Below are 25,883 nucleotides of genomic sequence, written 5' to 3'. Positions count from 1 at the left end.
CAAATGCAGCACACATCACGCATAAACCAGCAGCAATTTTTTCATCTCGCCCTCGCATACCCTTTCTCCTATTCCCGTTGCAAATCCACTCTATCTAGCCTCTCCGCATTATATATTTCAGTCGAGATAGACCAGAAGAGACCGTGATTCTTGAAAATGCCGAACTGACCACAATAAATTATCGGTTTGGCCGGCGGTGGACATCAATATCTCAAAGACGATCACCGACATGAAAATTTACGAAACTGCTCGAAGAGCGAGCCGGGGAACGCTGCCTGGCCGCTGCTCGCAATGCAAGACGCAAAATAAAAGAAAACGAATTAATTCCGATTTTTTGCCGGGTTCTGTGGTCGTCCTCGGTCGACTTGACTACTGGAAAAAAAAGGTCTAATCGCGTTTGTTTGATTAGGGAAGCACGCCCAACTTTTGACGCAGCCAGGTTTGTAAGACTGGAACTCCTTTTTTCTCAAAAAAGTACTGATTATATGACAATGTCGTTGTATATCTGAAATGAGTACATTTCTCTCTGCACTGTTTAGAACTCGGGCATTCTTTCTATGAGTAGGTATGCCGATGTCTGAAAAACTACTAGAAACAATTCTCTGAGTTTCCTGGGTTGTTTCGAAGAACTAACTCTCATTCTACTTTCAGCATACCTTACAAATTCCAATGGAATAAAAATCTGGGTAACAAGCAGCCCAGGTTCATTCTGCTTCTTCAATTTTTACTAGGGAAATTTTCATAAGAATTAGATATTTCAACAAAGACAAAAAAAACAGATACTTACCTCAAAAGCAACAATATCTAAGGAATCTCATAGAAAGAAAGGATCATTAAAAATCAATTTGAAAAAGATTTTAAAAAGAAAATATCGATAAATGGCCATATCGAATGTGTCAGAAAAAAGTGTGGGTCTATATTTCTTTTCAGCAGACCCTACTAGATACAGCTGCCTATGCAGGGTGAGTCTTTGAATGGTACAAATATTTTAGCAGTAGATTCTTGTGGTCAAAAGAAACACTTTTTTCGTTTTCCATTTTTTCCGAATCAACTCGTTTTGAAAGCTACAGGCTGTTGAAAACCCATAAAAAAATATTTTTAGTTCTATCTCACAAAAGGTTTTATCGAATGAAATGAATTTCGGAATATAGCTTTTCATTAAATTGATGAATCTTTTTTGAATACAAGATATCACCCACTTCTTCCAGTTTTCTCATTATGACCATTACGTACCATAAATATACCAAAAATTCAAAGAACCCAACTCTTGAAACTAAGTTGAATAATAAATATTTGAACGTTTTGTGAAATAAAAGTATTCTTCATATTTTCTAGTATAATGCGCCGTTTTCGAGTAGTTTGATGTTCAAAAATTAAAAAGTATCTGTGAAATTTGAAAAATTGGGTACTTTGGCTGAATACAACTCTGTTTAAAAGATCCACAGATGTTTAGTGTCACAGATTTAGCTAGTTATTCCGAAGGTAATTTTGTTTTTTCAGGGGTGGCACAGCTCATTATGAAAACTTAAAAACGCTATATCTTTTTATCAGGGCCGAATCAGAAAAAATGGTATAGGAACAAGTACGATTTACTGCAAACCAATCTTCTTTTCGTAAGCCAATATTTCCCATGAAAGGAAAATGTTCAATATAAACGTATAGATACATTTTGTTTCTTCTTGTCCAATAATGATGATTAATCTATTGTTTCAGAACTGATCTCCATATTTTTTCATATCGGTTTTGAATGAATTCATTGTGAAGATATGATCGCATATCACCGAAATAGAAAGTTTATCGTTTTTGCGAAACTGAAGCTAATTTTAGTCGCTGAATAACAATGAAATAAAAATGAAAGATTCTGATTTTAAAATTTCATCAAATGCTCGAAATGAGTCAGAAATATATCACTATTATCAGAATTCATTGTATACCTACAATCTTGGGTATATGTGATCTCGTAAACAAGCAGAGGTAGTCAATATTTGATCTAGATTCTAGACTGCTGTTGAAATATCTTTCTCATCATAACTATTTTTCTGGGCGAAGAATGTAGGTTTGAAAAAACACTAGATTATTTCAGTGGGGCACTGGATTATATTGAATCAAAACACTTGAGTAAAATCGAAAATATATATTTCTTCGAAAATATCGATTATTTACACTGATATTTCCAATATATTTATTATATTACATAATGTACAGACTTTGGTTTTTACGAAAGTTTCTACTATACTCATTTATACAAAATTTAATTCACGCTTATCAACACCCTATTTAACAAACATTTCTATAAATATAAGGATAAACATAAAGGTACATACTTTTCCACATTTAACAACTTGTCAATATTTCTCAGGCTCTTCGAAATCATACTCGATATCCAGTCTTAAATTGGAGCACTACGAAATAATCTCATAACGCGGTTTTTTCATAAACCGAATTTATCGCAACTATTTTCATAGACATCAGAACTGGAACAAAGTTATACATGATCTAAAATAAATAGTAACAAGTGAATAAACAAATATGATGAAAAATGAAATCTTCGTTTATTATCGCCAGATTCGAATCAAATATTTATTCAGTTTCCATCACGCACTGGATCCTTCATTATCAGTTGAAATGAAGCAAACAATCTCTTATATATGTCCCATATATATCCGTCGAGATCGAATGAGATACATAATTCGTGACATGAAAAAATTTCAAGAAAGAGGAAAGGTGAAGATACCATTTTATCTTTGATTTTTAATTTACAGTTTTCAAATATATGATCCCATTGACTATATCAGTTACTGTAACATGTTTTTCTCACATCAGCTAATATTTCACTGAAATCATCGTCTTTATTAGGAATCACGCCGTTCTGAGGACCATCAGGGTATACTTCAGAATAATGAGCTAGGACAGGCTCTGGCTTGATGTTCGTGTTGGGTAGAATCACAGAGGTGTGTTGGAAATTGTACGTGGAATTTGAATTTATGTTGGGATCTCCCCTATGATAGTTGTGGTTATTGTCTATCAAGTTCTCACTTCCACTAAATTTCAAATATTTATCGAATTCTCGACTATCCACTTCACTGTCAACGTCACTTCTTTCCTCGTTCGCTGGTATGTAATTTTGCACCATACTGTTGTTTTGGTAGGGGACATATTGGTCTTCCATTATGGGTACTTTGTAGTTCTGGAGGTAGTCGTTCTTTTCCAACATGTCGTTCTTGAGAGCCGTTGTGAAGGCCATGTTGTAAGCATCCTTGTTGGCTTGGTCGAACGTGTATTCTTTATGGTAGTATTGCGACATGGCAGGGTTGTAGAAGGACATATTTCCTGCATTGTTGGCAGTAATAACAGAAGTCAAAGTGTTCTGGGTGGATCCTAACAGTTGCTGGTCTTGACTGGTAGCGACAGGTGGGAAATATGTTCCGGTTACTATATGACCTTGCTCTACAGAGCTCTTGTTAGTGCACATCACGTACATGCCACCATTAGGCATAGGAACAGATGTGATTGGGTGAGTATTCGTGTAGTTTACGTTATTGGGCTGCCTGTAATTCTGAACTCTGCCATAGCTAGGATGTCCAGGACTCAAGCTGGGCGACATGTTGTTGACCACGTTGCTGGTATGTTGGATATTCGATAACCTCTGTTTCTCCTCGAAATGGTTCTCGTGCTCCATCGGAGACAGTTCTGGCGTCGGTAGCGCGCTATTCTTGTCGTTGGAATCTTTGTTCTCCTGGGAGGGACTTCCAGGAGTTTTAGGAGTGTTTTTAGGTTCTGGACTCTGCGTAGGCGAAGTGTCGGGGGTGTGGATAGAATACGGGCTCTTCTGAGCGTAGCTCTGCTGATAACTGCTGACGTAGTTGTACTGCTGGTAGTCAGGACTGTACCTTTTGTCCTGGTTGAAATCAGAACCGCCCTGACTGGCGAAATCCAGGCTGTTGAAGTTGCTGGACTGGGAGATGCTGGGAGATAGGCTGGAGTTGGGGATGTATCCAGAGTAACGGGGGGACATGTTCGACAAACTGGGGCTGGGCAGCGATGTGCCGACTCTGGATGTGGAGCCGGACGTGGCCCTTTGTTTGTTGTGTTTCCGCCGTCTCGGCCTGTATTTGTAGTTTGGGTGCTCGGTCATGTGGATGACCCTCAGACGTTCCGCTTCTTCGACGTACGGGCGTCGGTCTTGGGGTGTTAGAGATCGCCACTTCTTTCCTGGAACAAAAAAACCGTGTTAACTTATAGAATGAAAAGTAAGAATCAGCAATATATGAAGGATTTGCGAGGATATGGACGCTTTGTATATTCCATCGAAGGTTACGAAGGGTATAGCTGTATCGCGATGTCAATTGGACGTCCATATCGTCCGATTTGTCTCCACTAGGTTATTTTTAGTGGGGGGATCTCTGATTAGAGACAGACATATACAGAGTGAGTCCTTGACTCGTGGAAATATTTCAACTAAAGATTCTTGAGGTCAAATGAAACACTTTCTTCCTATAGAGTCATTCGGGGTAACTGAGCGCAGAGGGTAAGTGTGCACAGTGCGTATATCTCGACTTTGCAATGTATAAAAGAGGGGTTCATTTGGGTGAAGCAAGGGCGCAGAATCGCCAAATTAGTTTTTCATAGAAGTGCGCCGTGCGACGTTTCGTTAACTTTTTATTTGCAATCAATCAAATTCACTAGTTTTCTTGTTAATTTTTAGCATCTCTGCAAATTCTGCCAGGTCCAAGTTCCGAGTCCGACAGTGTTGAACAATATTTTATTCCATCATGCGCATATTAATCTAAATATATAATACAAATTTTAGGTTCTATTAGCCGCTCAACTCAATAAGAACGTCAATTCAAATTTTGGCTTACTGGGGAAAGTGTGCGCGGGTAAGTGTGCGCATAGATTCATTATGTGGGCATTAGTTCAGTGAGGAATAAATTATGACATTGTTGATTTTCTTGGTTAAGACTAGATCAATATTGTCCTATTTGTGCAGAAAAATATGAAGAGCCACCAATAGGGGAATGTATCAAGTGTTGTGTTCACCAGGAATGGTGGCACAAACAATAATGCAGTACTTGTAAAAAGGCGCTCCTGTATTGACAATAAACAGCATTTTTCTAATATTGTAACATTTTGATGACATTATTTTGTAATTTGTTTTGATTGTGTGGTTCACTAAGCACTGCGTTCACTTACCCCGTGAGTGTGCGCACACTTACCCGCAATACGGGGCATGTGAACGCACTCCGACTTTCACTATTACATTTTTTTTGCGGAAAAAAAAACTTTTTTGGATTAGAAAATTCTCTATATTATGAATATGTTTTAATTTTTCTAGCTTCAACATTTGAAACAGGATATAGCTTGAAAGGCAAGAGTGCGCACAGTTGCCCCGAATGACTCTACTATTTTTTCCGATTCGGTGTGCCACCCCTAGAAAAATGAAATTACCTTCAGAATAACTAGCTGAATCTGTGACATTACATATCTATGGATCTTTCACATAGAGTTGTATTCAGCTAAAGCACCCAATTTTTCAAATTTCACAGGTACTTTTTAATTTTTGAACATCAAATATCTCGAAAACGGCGCATTATACGAGAAAATATGAAGAATACTTTTATTTTATAAAATGTTCAAATATTCATTAGAAAGCGTCCAACTTAGGTTCCAGAGTAGGATTCTTTGAATTTTTGGTATTTTTATGGTACTTATTGGTCATAATGAGAAAACTGGAAGACGTGGGTGATATCTTGTATTCGAAAAAGATTCATCAAGTAGATGAAAAACTATATTCCGAAATTCATTTCATTCGATGGAACCGTTTGTGAGATAAAACTGAAAATACATTTTTTGTATTGTTTTTCAACAGCCTGTATCTTTCAAACCGAGCTGATTCGAAAGAAATGGTAAAGGAAAAAAGTGGAAAATGGATCGGTTTTTCAAAAATAGAAACGTTGTTAAACCCATATTGAATCTTACTTTTTTTCTCAGTCTGTCTTAACTGAAAGACCGGTAATTTCTCGACAAATTGACAATGTCCGATGCCTCGTTTTCCTCAGGAAAATATAGACATTCACTCAATCAACCTGCACGCCCCGCGGGCGGCAGATAAATTGATTCCGATTCCCATAACTCATCGTGGAACGGTCTAGGACCGATAATTAGACGTGTATAATCGTATTAGCCGTTAATTCGAAATTTTATGCAACAAAATACGGCTTGCCTTCAGTGCCTGTACCTACACAAGCCTCGCGCGCCGAGATAGAACGGACGATATCGGCTTAAACATTCTATAAACTACATAAATAAGTTTACAGAATGCGCCTCCAAGATAGGTTAGATACCTTCGTTTATGATTAATTATTGGTAGGCGGGATTGGTGATTGACAGAGCGATTGTGACTTTGCGGGTGGTCATGGGCCAAGTGGGAACGTTGAAATGTTATGGAGGTAGACGTACCCCTAGAAGAATTCACATCAATGCGTCCTCAACCAGCCTGGTGACTGTAGGCCGCTGATTCATGAAAAAAAACCGCACTAAGAAAAGTGATTGACAAACACCTCGCAGTTTTCTTTAACCGAATGGTTGGCCATCACAAATATTACATATTAGAGGGTGTTGTGACCCTTCAGCAGCAATCTCAAAAGTTAAAGAAGCGGGTGGTATAGCTTTAAATTTTGATGAAAATGTGACAAACTTTTCATTATGCTTCCGGTTTTGGCAGGCTGATTCAGCTGGTGTAGTTTGTGTCACTCAAATGTTCCTGTATTGAATGAAATAAGAACTAAGAGGATATATTGAAAAATTCTTAGCCTACTATAGAACCAAACAAAATTTCGATGTCAAAATATTTTATTACTCAACATATTCTCCTCTCAATTGGAAACATTTATTACAGCGAACCTGCAACGTCTCTAGACCTTTCAAACAAAATTTTTCTTCTTGCTCTGCAAACCAGACCTCCACAGCTTTTATTACCTCATCGTTGGAAGAAAATTTACGATCTTTTAAACTTTCTTACAATTGAGAAAAGAGATCACGAATTTTTTGCATAGCAACATGAGATTTGTGTGCAGGGGCGTTGTCCTGCAAAAACAAAATACCTTTGGATAGCTTTCCGCGTCCTTTCTCTTGAATTTTTTTCATTAGAGTGGTCAGTAATGTCGAATAGTAATCCCCGGTTACTGTTCTTCCCTTATTCAACAAATCAATCATGATTACTTCATGGCAATCCCGAAAAACTGAAGCAAGAACTTTTCCAGCAGATTTTTGGACACGAAACTTTTTAGGACTTGGAGAACCAGAGTGTCGACATTCCATCGATTGTTGCTTTGTTTCTGGATCGTAGAAATGTACCCAAGTCTCATTCTTAGTAACAATTCGGTGTAAGAAGTACACATCGTTTTCAAATCGAGCACAGATCGAACGCGATGCTTCTACCCTTGCACGCTTTTGGTCAACATTCAAACATTTGGGGATCCATTTTGCAGCAATTTTTCTCATGCCCAAATTCACGTGAACTATATGATGAACGCGTCCGTATGAAATATTCAGTGCTTCAGATATCCGTTTAAGCCCAATTCGACGGTCTAATAAATCATGTCATGAACTGCATCGATATTTTCGGGGACTGACACAGAAACTGGCCTTCCCGATCGGTCATCATCTTCAATGGAAAATTTACCTCTTTCGAAGCTTGCAGTCCAATTTTTCACGGTCGCATACGAAGGACATCGATCACCAAGGGTATTAAGCATATCTTCGTAAATCTGCTTACCTCTTCACCCTTTTAAATACAGGTATTAGTTGATGGCTCGATACTCCAAGTTTTCGATTTTCAGAATTTCGGTAGACATCTTCTTTCTTTTAATTTATTGCTTAACTCTGGTTTACTTCTTCTACCTCAAACTTCACGCTGACACTTCCAATAAGTTATTGTTCGTTGCTATGGTAACGCAATATTTTTTTATGCATGGAACTGGTCTAGGCTAACTAGATATCAATACATCTTCGTGTGGTATGGGCTTTGGACCCTGGCATTTATATTGGTTATTGACGAAAACTGAGAGACAGTTTCCTCCACTCCCTGACCACCAAAAAACCATCCCATCCATCAACCATTGTGGCCAGATCAAAGAAATATATTTCAATTAACGAAGCGTGTCGAATTCGTCTCCCCACAACTTCGGTAAACATTATTTGCATCCTTCCCGTTTATCACAACCCCGTCATAAGTCCTCATTAACCAGATTCACCGATAATTTACGGCTCTTCTCACTTTTTGTCCCCCGTCACGGGGCGTTTTTAGCCTCAAAAAGCCCACGCGGGTCCTCACCATTTAATTTGAATATATTATGACGGATCGGGCGATAAATTCACTTTATTGGGTATTTTATTAATGGTTGTCAGTGACTGGCACAGGACCTGAAACGTATACAATATGGCGTCATTGTCATGCAAAATGTCCTGATGGTTCCACTCTGTACTCGGTTAATTTACAATTTGTTTTCGTTTAAGGACCGTCAAGAACCTGTTGGTAGGTCCACGGAGTCAGTTAGTCATCGTTATAGTTTGGTATTTATTAAATTATCACTGGCATGTTTAATGGCGATTTGGTTGTTGAATAACATCGGTTTCGCCCACGTGAACTAATGCCGTTCCTCTTGACTACGCCGTTCTGTGTCGAAGAACAAATTGAACAAATCATTGTGGACTGGGAAGAGGATGTGCCCCGTGAAAAAAAGGTGTGTTGCTGAATGTTGCTGCAGCCAACTTTCCTCTTTTCTATTGACACTGGGTTACGTAAAATTGGACGATTCCACTTCAGATAGCAGCACAATAGATTATTTCATGTTTCACAGCCCAAGACCCTCTCACCAATAAATTGGACCAAAACTCTTCTATTAAAAACAATAATTTTTTCTATACCATAAACCCTACAAATTCCTCTCCAATATGTCTGAAACTACTCGAACAATATTCCTGAGACATTGGTGCCTTATTCAGCTAAAATGACCCATACTTGACGAAAATCCATAATCAAACAAGAAACTCAATTACAGGATTTTTACTAGGATGAGTTATTTAACTATTGCAAGTGTGTTTCGCTATCAAAATAGCATTTTCAGGTGGATGAAGGAAAATAGTTCAGGTCTCAGTCACAAGCAGGCTAGGAGAACACCTTTTCGGGCCAATTTAACTTAGAAAACCACAATGAAACCAATTTCATACTGGTGGACTAGCCACCCCTGACTGTGATCGGAGTTTACCTCATTTTTGCCAAATTGACAGCTGGCAAGTTCACATCTCTGTTAGGTAAACGTCAAATCTCAAATTTCTGAATCCTTTTCTTTATTGACATATTGATTTCACAGAAAAATTCTTCTTCCTGTGCCCTTTCCACTTGCCTTATTTCTTTGTTTCCTGATATCGAATTCCAAATCAAGCTCAACGATTAATTTTTGGAACGCTCGTTATATTAGCATAACGATTACCCCATAGAAAAACCAGGATCGTAAAATTCTCGGCATAATTCAGCCGGAAGTTATCCCTGACACAAATTTCACAGCCATATGCACGAAGACAAAATGTTTCCATCGAATTACGACCCATAAAAACCACATCCCCGCAGCGTCCATATTGTCTCAACTTTATCTACCGCTAGATTAAGTCATACGCTCCTTAATTACGAACGACGCTAGCCGAACACGAAATTTCAACCCGTAAACGACGTCAACTTTTTTCCATTAAGATCGTTTCCGAGTGTGATCACCCGTGGGCAAGCTACCTAACTGAGGTGACGTCTGGCCGTGCACAGAGTATTAACTGGACCCCCTGTTGGCGACGAGCATCAATCAATCTTCCCTTGGTGGATTTCGAAACATCGAATCGATCTGAAGGTTCATTGATTCTGTGGTTTGGCTACATGCGTGACTAAATGCTCTGTGACTCGGCGTTTTCGATGGTTATGACGAAGCAGATTATTGGAAGTTTTTTATTTCATGAACTTAATTGTACTTACCACTTATTTGTCGAAAAAGAAGCTACTATAAGTTTGGTTTGGTTTTTGCCCGGTTACACTGATTTAGGGTAGGCTTAAAGTCATAAGTGGCTGCCATGGTAACTGCTATACGAGTAAAAGAAATAGGAAAGCCCCAACATTAGGCCTGCCTTGAATAAGTCGGTGAAAACGAGCATTGGAAACAAATTGGATCCCAAGGAGTGTTGAGGTGAGTTGTTCAAATCTACACTGCGCAAAAAAATTAACGCACATTATAGAAATCTATAGATTCTGCCTCTACCATTGTGATCGACGTTCCCTTGTATACAGACGTCCACATGAAAGATATGCTCAGTGCAATTTCCTGATCCTGAATACTACTGGTTTTGGGGGAGGATCGATTATGGTATGGGATGGAATATCTTGGACTGCTCGCACAGACCTAGTGGTCGTTGATAATGGAGCTATGAATGCTGATAAGTATATAAGGAACATTCTTGAAGAGCATGTAGTGCCATTTTCCCCATACATTGGTGAAAATTTCATTTTTATGGACAATAATGTCAGACCCCATCGTACGCGCATCGTTCAGGAGTACCTTGAAGAGGTTGAAGTCTCTCGAATGGAATGGCCAGCAAGAAGTCCAGATCTCAATCCGATTGAGCAGGTTTGGGACAACCTCAATAGAAGGCTGAGAAGTTCAGAAAATCATCCAGCTACTCTTAATGACTTAGGAATCCAACTCGGAGAAATCTGGGAAGGATTAGATCAGAACATTTTAAGATCACTCATTTTGAGTATGAACCGTCGTTGCCGAGCTGTAATTAACGCTAGGGGTGGAAATACCAAGTATTAAATCACTTATTAGCATTTCAGTATTTTGAAAATTGTTCATTTCTCTTCTTTCACATAAGATTCGGTGAAATCCTGAATTTTTCTTCCATTTAATGTGTCTTGTTTCGTTCAAAACCTTCCCGAGGGAACATAAAAAATAAGTTATAAAGTCAATGTAGAGTTAACTTTCATTAAAATTGAGATTTTCAGAATGTGCGTTAATTTTTTTGCGCAGTGTATTTATCTTTCGCAGGGTGAGTATTTCACCTGCGAAACTTGGCTAGAAATCGCAGTACTGTAAATGAAGGCAAACATGACCACAGAGCACATGACGCTCAAACTGCCTGTCAGTGAAGAGGACATCAGTAGTGCCAACCTACGGATAAAAAGCCTTTCGAAAATCCGCTGGAGCACACAGGACGATGAAAAAAATTCAAGTTTTTAGGCCTCCTCATTTGCATCGTTTTTATAATTTGGCTGAGTTGAACAACGGAATAATGGAGAACATAACCTCTCATTGCCGGAATCCTTTATATGCAAATCGCCATTTTGGGGTTATCCGTCGGGAATTCTAACAATCCTCATTCTCGTATTTATCTGGGCTAACGTTCCACTATTATTATTCACGATCGCAAAACACGATTATTCCGATCATATGAGGGGATAGGGGAGCATCAGACATTAGCAGTACTTAGGTGCGGCACCTAAGTCTGACCAGGCGGGCAGACACGTGCTGAGCGACACAAGTTTTGCATCCCAATCGCAAATCAGCGGCCTGCCCAACAGCTTTACGTTATGAATCCAAATTGATCGCCTGTTTTGTCGATACGTGTGCGTAATCTATGTCCAAAACGATGCATCTCTGTGGTTTTCAACGCCTCTCAAAGGGTCAACACTCGATGCTCTGTCGAACTCGTCATCAAGTGGCTGTGGAAGTTTGCCAGAACATCTCATGTCAAAATTTCACAGAATACTCAACGACTAATTTAATTCCTCACAAAACTATGACTTTACATGAAGAATGTCTCGTTTTCAACCAAAAAGAAGAAATCAATTCGTAGCTTAGTTTACTTGACAATCGCCAAGACAAAATGCTTGCTTACTTCTGCGTATGGATTCAATAGAGTTCGTAATTTGCGAGTTTAACGATTCGTAGTCCTTAGCAACAGAAAATATTTCCAGTGAAATATTCCGATGTTTTGTACGAACAACGATAAGTTCAGGTACACAGAAAAATAAGGTGTTGCGACTGGCATTCCCGATATTTATTTTCTGGCTAATTTCGAAACGTGCATTCCGAGAAAAATCCAATTCGCTCGGTGGCATTAATCGAATCAAAGTGTTCATTTTCCTATCACTGTTTTGACGTATTGGTTTCGACAACCTTGATAAGCGAGCAATTAATGTTTCACACTTTATGTGTAGGCATAAGAATTTTATCAATGACGAGGCTGTAAAATTGCTGATAAAACCTCAGGTTGATTCACTGTAAAATGGAAATGGAGTCTCTGAAACCGGCTAGGAGAATACATATAGGTTATATGCGAAAGAATAATCCACCGAAACTTTTCCACAGTGGATAAATACATTTGCAGCTCTGTGATTCGTAAGTCTTCGCGATGGGATGACAAGATTTCGCGAATAGAGGACCTCGTTTGTGTTTCGAGAATAACAGTGGGCAATATTTTTGATACACCTGGTGTATTTCACAAATAATCCAAATACGAAGCCCCAATATCATAGTCATCAGGTTAAACATCATTTTATGAACGAAATGAAATTAGTTGATTTTAATTTATATTACAAAACATGCACGTGTGCTTCATTTTGCAAATTTTGATCTCATTTATACAGTCAAGTATAGATACTTAGAGCACCGAACTTTCATTCATAGATTAATTAAAGGATTATCATTTTTGAGAACTTGTTGAAATGTTTGGATTGTATATGCGAATTGAGAATGGTAATATATATGGGGTGTTCCTAAATAGGTACTTCAGGGAATGTATGGTTTTCTTTCTACAGGAAAAACGCCTTACCCTTCGAGTTAGAATAAAACCGAGCCTGAAAACGAATCACTTCTCAACGTAGAGAGCGGTACCAACCCAAAAACCTCCACCAACACGGTTTTGATCCCATGAATTATTAATACATCTGAAGGCTTCTCGTCTGGAACCGAACGACAGTGTTTTGTTTTAGGTGCGGCTCGTATGTTCTTGTCATAATCGTTTCCTATCAATTCACATCATTACGTTGTTAATTTTTGTCATAAGCGACGTTTGGAACTGAGGTCTTGAGTTTAACAGACATTCGGATTGTACCTATCATTTTTAAGTACTCCGATCATTATTCATAGCTGTACGGATGAACATCGTTTGTCCAATCTCCTCCGAAGATCTTAATTTTTCGGTTTTCATTGGCGTCACATGTGAAAATCGAATAATTTCAGACTAACTGCATATCAGCCATTTTTTTAAAGTTAGGATAGGATATTTGTTATATTTCGCCAATTTTTGGGAATGGCCAAATTTTGGGAATTTCCTAGGAGATATACTAAGCTGAATTCACAATTGGGAGTAAGGTTGAAGTTTCATTAGAATGCAAATTATTTTCAGTATAACACAGGGCTTTTCATCAGAATTCGTTCTTGTTTCGTCAGAATTATTATAGACATTGTTTTTCTTATAATCACCATGTGCAATCGTTAATATGTTTTAATTCATTAAGTATAAATAATTTCGTAATAATCATATATCTGTTTCCGCTAAGGACGCCTTCCATAAATCAAAATCCCATTGGAAAAAACATCCTAATGATCCTATACACCGTCAAAAATACATCTAGCTCAGATTCAGCCTGGTAGCTCATAAAAAGTTGATATACATATTGTTCATACTTCAATTCACTCTCCCACGGTTAATTGAATCTATTGTTTTCAATTCAGTTCATATTCAATAATACGAGAAGTTGGCTCGTTAGACTTGAACAGGTATATAATATAGTATTTTGGCACAAGAATGAACTTCTAGGCTACCTGTTGCGGCATTATCTTTATGACATAATTACCTTTCTATGGTGAAATAAAATATGGCGCAGCGGACTAGAATACTTTGCTCGCAAACCGTTGTGCATCATTTTTAATATTTGAAACACGGTGAAATGAAACAGCGTTCTATCAGCGTGCAGTTTTGATACCCTATATATTATCTCAGAAGGGGTACAATGTAAATGATCAAGAAATAAAACATTTATAATGAATTTTTTACCCAAGATTTTCGTTTCCTTTTCAAGGTAATATATAGAGGGTGAGTCTTTGGCTCGTACAAATATTACAACAGTAGATTCTAGTGGTCAAAAGAAACACTTTTTCCTATACCATTTTTCTGGATTCGGCCCCATTTTGGGTTTTCATAATCAGCTGTACCACCCCTGTAAAAACAAAATTACCTTCAGAATAACTAGCTAAATTTGTGACCTTACACGTCTGTGGATCCTTCAAACAGAATACATACTATTCAGCCAAAGTACCCTATTTTTCGATTGTCAATCTCATAATGAGAAAACTGGAAGACGTGGGTGATATCTTGTGTTCGAAAAAGATTCATCAAATAAATGAAAAACTATATTACGAAATTCATTTCATTCGATAAAACCGTTTGTGGGATAGAACTAAAAATAATTTTTTTATGCATTTGCAACAGCCTGTATCTTTTAAACCGAGCGGTTTCGGAAGAAATTGTGAGGGAGAAAGTGTTTCTCTTGACCCCAAGAATCTACTGTCAAAATATCAAAGACTAGTACAAGAAGAAGAGTGTATCATTAAGAATGAATTTTTTTTTTATCATAAGCAATAGTCCACTTATTTTTGAGAATTCTATCCCAATTTACTGACAAATCCGAATCCTTCATTCAGAATCCCTTTTCATCAGACGTTTCAAAATTTGTTTTCTAAAACCAGTTAGCTTCAAAAAGAAAAAAAAGTGGAATTTGATTTATATTCATGCCCTAGCAGTCCATTCTCAGATTTCAATATAGATACCCAGAAAACGAATTTAGTCCAGTGTCCTTTTAAAACGAGACCAGTGACTCAGGTAATTGACGATCTGTCGTACCCATTTTGATGTTAATTCGACATTTAATAAGATAGTGGCTACCGGTAAATGCTTTTAAAATCAGATTTAATTTACTGTGACCCATCCAATATTCATTATTTGGTTTTTGTGTTAACGCAGGAAATGGCGTCATAGGAAGTAGTGGTTGGTTTCTATTTAGGCACTCCCTTTCGCGATCTGCTCGTTTGGTACATGCACTCCTGATTGGTTTGATGGGCGATTGTTTCGGCACCAGACACTGACAATGAAAACTCGCATTACTTTAGGAAATGGATTGTTTTCTTGTAAATGGCCCGATTCCAGTTGAATATTCATGAGGAGGTGCAAACTTAGAAGGAGAAAACTACGAATTTCACACATAGATTTCCTACTTTCAAAAGCCTTCTAAATATTCTATTTTTGGATTTTGAAAAAAGTTACCAGGAAGATGAAGCTTTCACGTTATGTGTCTCCCTTGAATTTTCACCAAACCATCATTTCTGGGTCCCAGTTGATTTTGATATTCAGTTGCACAATATAGACTTGCCTGACTTGATAAAATTTTATACAGGGTGCTTGCTAAAGCGACAAACAAATTTAATTTCAAAATCAACACTATTTCGTGAAGACTCATGTGAAATGAATTATTTCAGAGTTCAGAGGTTTGCAGCTGGTTCTATACGTTTTCGTTCTCAATCTTTCCCTCAGAACTACGAGATTAGGTAATTGACGTTGTCTCATTTGAGGTCAGCAGCTCAATCGGAAAGCCACTCATTCAGTGAATTAATAAGACTAATGGATGATCGGTTCATACTTGTATAATTTCTTGGAATGATATCATCTATCATGAGATAATTGAAGAAATCATTGTGATCTCACTGACTATATCTCTAATCCTTTAAGTAGAGAGGCATACAGACCTTGAGATAACGATAGTTGGCCTTTTTGGGATATGTAATGAAGTTTCTCTGCAAATTCCGTTGCTGCAGATAAAAATTATTTGTGTTCATTTTGTTTGATTACTTCTAATCGTAAACCTTCGGAATCTAGCTCAAAGAAAATATTGCTTTCTTGTGAAGTTCATTACGCTTATTTTTCAAGTTATGTGATTCGAAAAACTAAAAAAATCCTTCAGTTAGCTCGATAATGAGTCAAACATCAATATGAATTCAGGTGCTTTAGTTTTTAGTTTGATAGAGTTCTTATTTTCTTGTGATACGATCTTTTGGAAATTTTGCACATAAGTCTTCGTGTTGGTACCTTTTAAGTTTCAATTCTTTTTTGAATGAAGCTTGACATAACCGGAAACGTCTGCCCCAATTCACATTTGAAAAATTTCTCCTGTCAATCACCACTCGATTCGATGTCAACACCTTCGGTGTTTTCCAAATTCAGATCGCAAACTTTCTACAGTCCTCGCATATTAGACGAAGACACGAAACCGCACATCTCCAATGAGACAAAATAGGTGTATTGCATACCGAGGAAAGATTAAGACATTAATTTTAATCACAACGTGGTCGATTATGCAGCAATGCATATTTTTAGACGATATTATGTGCCTACAGATAAAGGTGTGTTAACAATTAGACACATCTTTGCCTCCTACAATTTTTAGATTAACTCCACCGTGTTTGTACAAGACCTACGTTTGCTCTGCTAATTTCTTTTGGCCCACGCGTTTTTTTATGATGAATTGAGTCAGTGTCTATAAATTTATTCGGAGACAGATGGGTGAATGATATGGGCAATTAAGGATATAAATATTTGTCTTAGATTAATTAGTTCATATTTTCGAGAGCTAATGAACTCGGTAGCTGTTTTGAAACGTTCAATTCTGGAGGCGTTGTGCCGAATATGGGGTTAAAGAAGTCGAAAACAATGATGCGTCTAGATCAGACGTTTTATGACGGGTATCGTTTGCATTTGGAAATATATTGGTACATCAGGGGCATGTTTCGATGTTTTGAAAGAGATTTTCCGAGAATAACAGTGATCCTTGCCTCTAGCCATATTCTTCTTCAAAATAATTACAAAAAAACAAAGATTTTTAAAATAGGAGGCATATAAGCTGTTTGAATATCTGAGTAGAAGAACTAGGCTACCTGGCTAAAGGATATAGAGTTTGCTCATTTGGTTGCCAGGGCACAGTGGTTTTTAAGAATAAAAAGGACATTGACAAAATTCAGGTTACAATCTTGCTATGATATAAGATTAAAAATATTTTAGCTTCTTCTGAATAATAAAATATCAAAGACTCTCTTTCGATTTAAGGAAACGATTTGTATATGACCCTACTGGGTCAAATGGTTTCAGAATCGCATTCTATAATAATTAATGCAATACTCAAGTTGTACATTTCTAGACTTACGGACAAGTCTTAATTGTTCGTCTTGTGAAGAGGTCAGAAAGGATAAAAAACAGGTTCAACGTCAATTAATAATGTTCAATAAACATTTCAGGCATGTCGAACATCTGACAAATGTTAACCGTGGTCAACAAACGTCTTTAATGACCCTGGTAGAACTGGGGACATAACATTAAGCCTATGAGGGTGGTTGGGTGGAACAGGTAACCAGAACCGTAATTAGCAAGCTTGTATCCGTAAAAAAATTGACCATTTAGATTGAGAGTACGGATAAATTCTTCATCGAAAATTGTGAATTTAATATGACAAATTACTTTTTATTTAATCCAGACATTATAACGAATTTAAAAACGTTTTAGTTTTTCTTCCAGTAAAGGAGCAGAACTGGCTTTCAATAGGTTCACTTCAAATCATTTCAAACTTGAGCTTGTGTCTTATCCATTCCCTCATATTGAAAACTTCTAGTTGCATCACTTCTACTATGAGTGCACGTTGTTTTTCCTTCAATATTCTATTAATTTACACTGCAATAACATCATGTTCTCTTGCAAATCAAACTGAACGTTTTTGAACTTTTGGAGTCTTTTATGACTGTATTTCAAAGATCAAAGACCATCTAATCGAGTATTTGGTGCCTTGATGGACTTAGAAATTAGGTGATTTTTTAAACTCATCTCGTAGCTAAAAAGTTCGACAAGCAAACGTCAACGATAAATGTAAATTTCTCATGAATGTCTCGAATGTTGTTCCCTGTACGTCCCTTCATGATTTCAGTCTTAGTGGCGACAAAACCGTCATAATTTTTAATCGTATTCCACCTCTGCCAACTTTAGTTATGAGATGTGTGTATCTGTCTGATCGGTTTGACACAGCATTCATCAAACGTCTACCACCGCTCCATCTGTACTCGAGTTCCGATATCATTATTAATACCTGTCGATTTAGCTGGTATTCATTTTCCTTCATTCTACATCCGATATGAGACTGAGCCATCTACCCATATCTCTATATAAGTACAACAATTGACGAGGTAAAGGCGGTGGTCAATAGTATTTCTGTCTGTCTTTTGCTTGGCTCCGTTTGATTAATGATCGAAGGGCCAATGTAGATTTCGTTGACAGCCAGCGACCATCTGGTGATCTCGAATGGAGTCGTTCATTTTTTAAGCGTTTACAAGACCGCTCCATTCATTATGATGACTCTTTCTCACAAATATCTTCCTATAATGCCATCAAAATATATTCGTTGGTTTCTTTCCAAAATCATTGAAATATTCTCGAAAAAAGTCACCTGTTTATACTCAGTTTCACATGTGAACAAATAGATTTGCCTTGTGGAGCTTATATGACAATATTGAATTCGAAATTAGATATGCAACAGTATAAATACTGGTCGCGCATGCACCATTTTGCAACCATCACATAGAATAAATTTTTGAGCCTTATTATGAGCTTTGAGTTAGAAACATTTGTAGGTTTGCTTCAGGAACTAATCAATTCTTTTTAAAATGTTCAAAGGAGGACAGGAAGTCTTCATACAACTCGAGCATAGTTCAAAAATGATTTCGTGAAGTAATAGCGTCTCTTCCTTGGAGACAGTGAAGCCTTCGAAATCTCCATCGAACTCTTTCAATTCAATTTAGAGGTTGCAGACGGCATTAATTGCAAATCAACGGATCGGTGATCAAAATTGTAAACACTCAATTTAATTCTTGTACCTGCACACCGCCATTGTGGGAATTCTTTCATTGCTAATACATTATTCAATGGCGAATATGCACCATGAATGAAAACATATTCAGACCTATACCCTATTAAATCGCTAGCAATTCAGTCGTCCAGGCATTGTTCAAACAAAAGTATCTAATAAACTTAAATAGTTGAGAGTGCGCGGCTCTAGAAAACCGTCTGGAACGATAAAAAAAAGATAAAGTCTATTCAAATTTAATATCAGCACCGGAGATAACATCGGATCGGTATATGGGCTCAACTTATTAATAAATTAACCATATAGTTATAGTTGAGAACATTTTCGACGTTGCTCGGTTCGACATGGAGGTTTCTATGCAAATTAACAGCAAATTAGCCTTTGTCATTCAGCTCGTTAAATGGGCTGCGTATAGAGGTTCCCATGGATCAGTTGGTGAAAACTTCGATTAATTAATTTCACGGTACAATCTTGGTTTTTTCGATTCCACTTTTTCTTACGAAACCTTCGACGCTTTTCACATGGTGCTAATATGGTCAGACCTGTGTTTTAATAAGAGGAAAACACGTCTTCCGATATACTGCTCAAAATTGAAGTGGATATTCGAAACGAAACTTACACTGCGCAAAAAAATTAACGCACATTCTGAAAATCTCAATTTTAATGAAAGTTAACTCTACATTGACTTTATAACTTATTTTTTATGTTCTTTCGGAAAGGTTTTGAACGAAACAAGACACATTAAATGGAAGAAAAGTTCAGGATTTCACCGAATCTTATGTGAAAGAAGAGAAATGAACAATTTTCAAAATACTGAAATGCTGATAAGTGATTTAATACTTGGTATTTCCACCCCTTGCGTTAATTACAGCTCGGCAACGACGGTTCATACTCAAAATGAGTGATCTTAAAATGTTCTGATCTAATCCTTCCCAGATTTCTCCGAGTTGGATTCCTAAGACATTAAGATTGGCTGGATGATTTTCTGAACTTCTCAGCCTTCTATTGAGGTTGTCCCAAACCTGCTCAATCGGATTGAGATCTGGACTTCTTGCTGGCCATTCCATTCGAGAGACTTCAACCTCTTCAAGGTACTCCTGAACGATGCGCACACGATGGGGTCTGGCATTATCGTCCATAAAAATGAAATTTCCACCAATGGGGCAAATGGCAGTACATGCTCTTCAAGAATGTTCCTTATATACTTATCAGCATTCATAGCTCCATTATCGCTAGGTCTGTGCGAGCAGTCAAAGATATTCCACCCCATACCTTAATCGATCCTCAACGGAAACTACATAGTAGTATTCAGGAAATTGCACTGAGCATATCTTTCATGTGGACGTATGTATACAAGGGAACGTTGATCACAATGGTAGAGGCAGAATCTAGACTCATCTGTGAAGAGAACTCTTTCCCAATCGGCCTCTTCCCAATGGATATGCTCTCTCGCAAAATCCAAACGCGCCCTTCGATGGGCTGGGGTAAGAGCTGGGCCTCTTGCCGGGACACGAGGCCTTAAATCATATTCTCTGAGGCGATTTCTTATTGTCTGAGTGCTAATTTGCACCTCATGAGTTTGCTCAAGCTGAATTTGAAGGAGGCGAGCGGTTGCAAACCGTTGTCTCAAAGAAGAAACACTCAAGTAACGTTCTTGAATGGCAGTTGTTACCCGTGGTCTATCCTGTCCTGGTCTTTGGACATTAATACCTGTCTCCCTGAATCGCTGCAACATTCTGGACACACTTGTATGAGAAACTCCAAACCTTTCTGCAATTCTTGTGTATGTCCACCCTTCTTCTCGCAAAACTACCGCTTGGGCACATTCCTCTTGGGTCAAATTGCGTATTTCGCGTTGCATAGCGATCGAGTGTAAAAAATCAAACGAAGGAAAAACTATTGATCACTAGAATTGATCTAGAACAACTGATTTTAGAATGGAGCCAATACATTCAAAATCTGATAATATAATATCATCTTTTTTTATTCCTGCTGGGAACAAACTGTATTAAAGAAAACCGTTGAAAGTGGATAACATATGCATGCATAATTCTGATAAAAATAATTATCATTGAGGACACCTTCAGTTGTAGAATAAATTTGAGATTTCCATAATGTGCGATTTTTTTTTGCGCAGTGTATTTTTTGCACTTGAATCGAAAAACTGAATATTCTATCTACAATAATTTCCATTAACAAGGATAATTTACATAGCTGTTTGTCTTCATAATGGCGAATAGTTTGTCTTTTTTGAGAACCTATTGAAAGATAGATTTGTGTGGGGAATATTCGCTTACGGTTAGCTGCAATGAGCCAAGGGCGATATTTCTTGCGTCGAGAAAGCTGACTGGTAGACTTCCAAAGATCATTATCACTCTACCTACAACTCACCAACAGATGACAATCCATCAGTAGAAACTGGATGGTGGCCAGGTTTCCAGGAACTTGGTTCCCATCAGCGGCCGATGGAAATGGAAATACAGTGTATTTCAATCCTCGAAAAGACATATATATTCAAGTAATTTAACGTTAAAGTGCAGTAAAGTTCCGTACTGCACTTCGAGAGTTTTTCCTCCCGCTTTATGACCTGCCTCCAAGAAATTTATGCCTAAAAATGACTTACTGGCGTCTATTGAACAGTACTGTTTATACTACAGGCACGGATGGAGATGCATAAAATGACGTCATGTCATAAACTTTCGTAATAAATTATTTTGATTGGTCTCGGCTGATTGCCAGTAGAGACTGTTATTGGAAAAAATCGAGGTGGCTGTGTCGGCGATGACAATCGACTACTAGATACGTTCGACTTTTCTCTGCCGTTTGAGGACTTCATTGTGCCGTTTTGAGTAAGTGTAATGCGTGGTAAATCATTCTGTGGCTTCGCTTAATTACGATTCTATGGCCTGACAAGTTTGTTTCAGGAAGAGAAAGAAGAAGAACGGTGGCTATGCGGAAAGGTGGGGCGGTTGCATATTTGCGGTGAACTTGTGATTATTTTTAGCGATTTATGGCCTCGGCAGTTGGGAGTCTTGATTAGGTTCTCAAAAAAGTATTGGTTATTAACAGGTTATAGGTTTGCCGCTTCTATTTTCAGTCCAATGTACCATGGAGCCTTCAAAACTGGATGTGGTCTTCACATACCTCTACTGATCGCCTTCAAGCACGCATTCTCTCTATTTGAATCTTTTTTTTTCACTGGCTATCTTCAGTTTTACATTACGTGGAAAGACTTTTTGTGAATAATGAGCTTCAGATAACCTGCAATTATCATTTTGGATATAGAGTCATTCGGGGAAACTGATCGCAGAGGGTAAGTGTGCGCAGTGCGTATATCTCGACTATGCAATGTATGAAAGAGGGGTTCATTTGGGTGAAGCAAGGGCGCAGAATCGCCATATTAGTTTTTCATAGGAGTGCGCCGTGCGACGTTTCGTTAACTTTTTATTTGCAATCAATCAAATTCATCAGTTTTCTTGTTAATTTTTAGCAACTTTGCAAATTATGCCAGGTCCAAGTTCCGAGTCCGACAGTGTTAAACAATATTTTATTCGATTATGCGCATATTAATCTAAATATATAATACAAATTTTAAGTTCCATTAGCCGCTCAATTCTATAAGAACGTCAATTCAAATTTTTGCTTACTGGGGAAAGTGTGCGCGGGTAAGTGTGCGCATAGATTCATTATATGGGCATTTGTTCAGTGAGGAATAAATTATGACATTGTTGATTTTCTTGGTAAAGACTCGATCAATATTCTCCTATTTGTTCAGAAAAATATGAAGAGCCACAAACAGGGGAATGTATCAAGTGTTGTTTTCACCAGGAATGGTGGTACGAACAATAATGCAGTGTTTGTAAAAAGGCGCTTCTGTATTGACAATAAACAGCATTTCTCTAATATTGTAACATTTTGATGACATTATTTTGTAATTTGTTTTGATTGTGTGGTTCACTAAGCACTGCGTTCACTTACCCAGTGAGGGTGCGCACACTTACCCGCAATACGGGGCATGTGAACGCACTCCGACTTTCACTTTTAAATTTTTTTTTGCAGAAAGAAAACGTTTTTGTTAGTTTGCTTTTTGATGTTTTTTTATAGATTAGAAAATTATCTATCCTATGATTTTTTTTAAATTTTCCTAGCTTCAACATTTCAAACGGGGTATGGCTTGAAAGGCCAAAGTGCGCATAGTTGCCCCGAATGACTCTAGGTAACACAATACAAAGACAGTGTGATTGATGTCCTCTTCGAATTCCTTGATTTATAAATTTCCTGGTTTGGATTTCCTTCTACTGAATAGATCAAGGGTTTTATTGTTTGATGTCCCTGAACTGAGTCCCAAATATTATTCAAAAACCTTCCAGCAAAAACAATGTGAACAAAAATCCTTGTCAGTTCATGACCTAATGTTGGAAAGTTTTGTCAAATCAAACTTTAAGTAACTGATTGAAATATCGCGTATAGAAGGTGAGATTTCCATTTATCGAAAAGATGCAAATTATGTAAGACCCCATCCATAACCTCTCAATTATCAAGACCTACGTTTTGAGCCTTAAAAATGTCGTATCGGATTCGCTGATTTCACGGCATTATCAAAGCCAGCGATCGGATTCTCTACATCTAAGCCCGATTATTTTCGGCTGTAAGCCAGCTAATACTCGTTTCCAATTTCGAATAACTGCTTAATCATTCCGTACACGCCGGATAACCTTTAAAAATGTCATCAGAAGTTCGGTACATGCGACCGTTACAACGATAAATGTCAATTCTGTAGTACCTACATAAAGTTTAGGTAGGCATACCTCGTTCATTGGCACGACGGAGTGATCAACGCCATGTTTATCATCATTGCACGACGCAGAATCTCAATCGTAGACTATTTATACCTGGTGCGCCAGGTATAGGTACGACTTTTTTAAGGTTCACTTATGAATCGCAACTTAGATTAGATTTTCGGAGCTTCAAAGATTGTTTCACCTAGTGGAAGACGTAAGAGGGGAAAATCAGCTGATTTAGGGGGTTCAGAATTCGCTGTCTGTGAGACACTCCATCTTTTTGGGAATTTTTCGAAGGTCAACTTTGGAGTCATGTATTTTCCAGAAAAATCATCGTAGATCCGAATGTAATACATATTCTGAAAGAGTAACTCTTCTTGTAATAAATCTGAGAATTTAATCCATTTCGGCGCAACCGTTCGGTCTTGAGGAAGTTTCCACTGACCCTATCTTTTTGGGAATTTTTCGATGGTCAACTTGCGAGTAGTTTTTCTTCCAGGAAAATCATCGCAGATCCAAATGTGATACATATTCTGAAAGAGCAACTCTTGTAGAAAAAATTCTGAGAATTTCATCCATTTCGGCAAAACCGTTCGGTCTTGAGGAAGTTTCAACTGACCCCATCTTTTTGGGAATTTTTCGATGGTCAATTTGCGAGTAGTTTTTCTTCCAGGAAAATTATGATAGATCTAAATGCTATAGATATTCTGTAAAACCAACTCTTCTAGTAATAAATCTGAGAACTTCATCCATTTCGGCACAATCGTTCGGTCTTGAGGAAGTTTTAACTGACCCCATCTTTATGGGAATTTTTCGATGGTCAATTTGCGAGTAGTTTTCTTCCAGGAAAATTATTATAGATTTAAAAGTTATAGATATTCTGTAAGACTAACTCTTCTTGTAATAAATCTGAGAACTTCATCCATTTCGGCATAACCGTTCGGTCTTGAGGAAGTTTCCACTGACCCCATCTTTTTGGGAATTTATCGATGGTCAACTTGCGAGTAGTTTTTCTTCCAGGAAAATCATCGCAGATCTAAATGTGATACATACTCTGAAAGAGCAACTCTTCTAGTGAAAAATCTGAGAATTTCATCCATTTCGGCACAACCGTTCGGTCTTGAGGAAATTTCAACTGACCCCATCTTTATGGGAATTTTTCGATGGTCAACTTGCGAGTAGTTTTTCTTCCAGGAAAATCATCGCAGATCTAAATGTGATACATACTCTGAAAGAGCAACTCTTTCAGTAGAAAATCTGAGAATTTCATCCATTTTGGCACAACCGTTCGGTCTTGAGGAAGCTTCCACTGACCCCATATTTTTGGAAATTTTTCGATGGTCAACTTGCGAGTAGTTTTTCTTCCAGAAAAATTATTATAGATCTAAATGTTATAGATAATCTGTAAGACCAACTCTTTTAGTAATAAATCTGAGAACTTCATCCATCTCGGCATAACCGTTCGGTCTTGAGGAAGTTTTAACTGAACCCAACTTTTCGGGAATTTTTCGAGGGTCAACTTTCGAGTTGCGTATCTTCCAGGAAAATTCACTATGAATTGTTCTCTGCAAAACACCCCATATCCCAGAACATTAACAGGACACCTTGTTCATTTTTGACCCAAAAAATCGGGTTTTTGCTCTTGAATAGGAGCCTTGGCAACTCTGATTATTGAACCGGAGATCTCAATCGGATCGGAGGAAATATAACAGGAGATATCGCAGATTGAAATTTCATCGAATACCCCCTATTTTTGATTGGAATTTTGCGGAGAAATCCCGTGAAATCAATATGGGTTCATTGACTCCTTTTTCTCCTGTACATATTCACAGTCCCGAATACTGTGCTGTTATAAGCTAAGCACCAAACTACCACGTCTTCTATAGTCTTTTTTACGGCGAACATTTTTGACGCTCGTTTGATGTTTCAATTTTCGTCCAGCGTTTCTCGAGATCCCCACCTCCGGTTTAATGCTCCTTCCGATTGTTTTGCGTTTGTCACTCAACACCGTGAGTTTATGCAGCAACATAAACCCCGGAGTCATTCAATAAAACGCCTGATAAAAACCGTAGACTATTATGGCTTCAAGCAGGGAACTAGTC

General features: G+C 37.8%; 1 protein-coding gene across 1 annotated transcript in view; it reads right to left on the bottom strand.

Annotated features, from left to right (window-relative positions):
• Positions 1-2,119: 2,119 nt before the first annotated feature.
• LOC123307711 (putative transcription factor SOX-15) overlaps positions 2,120-25,883 on the bottom strand; it is a 63,669-nt gene continuing 39,905 nt past the window's right edge. Inside the window, exon 3 of the mRNA XM_044890122.1 lies at positions 2,120-4,212. Within this exon, the coding sequence (XP_044746057.1) occupies positions 2,792-4,212 (1,421 nt within the window). The 3' untranslated portion in view covers positions 2,120-2,791. The remainder of the gene's footprint in view (positions 4,213-25,883) is intronic.

Source organism: Coccinella septempunctata, chromosome 2 (genome assembly GCF_907165205.1).
Source record: "Coccinella septempunctata chromosome 2, icCocSept1.1, whole genome shotgun sequence".
Taxonomy (NCBI): Eukaryota; Metazoa; Arthropoda; class Insecta; order Coleoptera; family Coccinellidae; genus Coccinella; species Coccinella septempunctata.
Note: the sequence above shows the minus strand (reverse complement) of the source record. Positions and strands in the feature narration are given on the sequence as shown.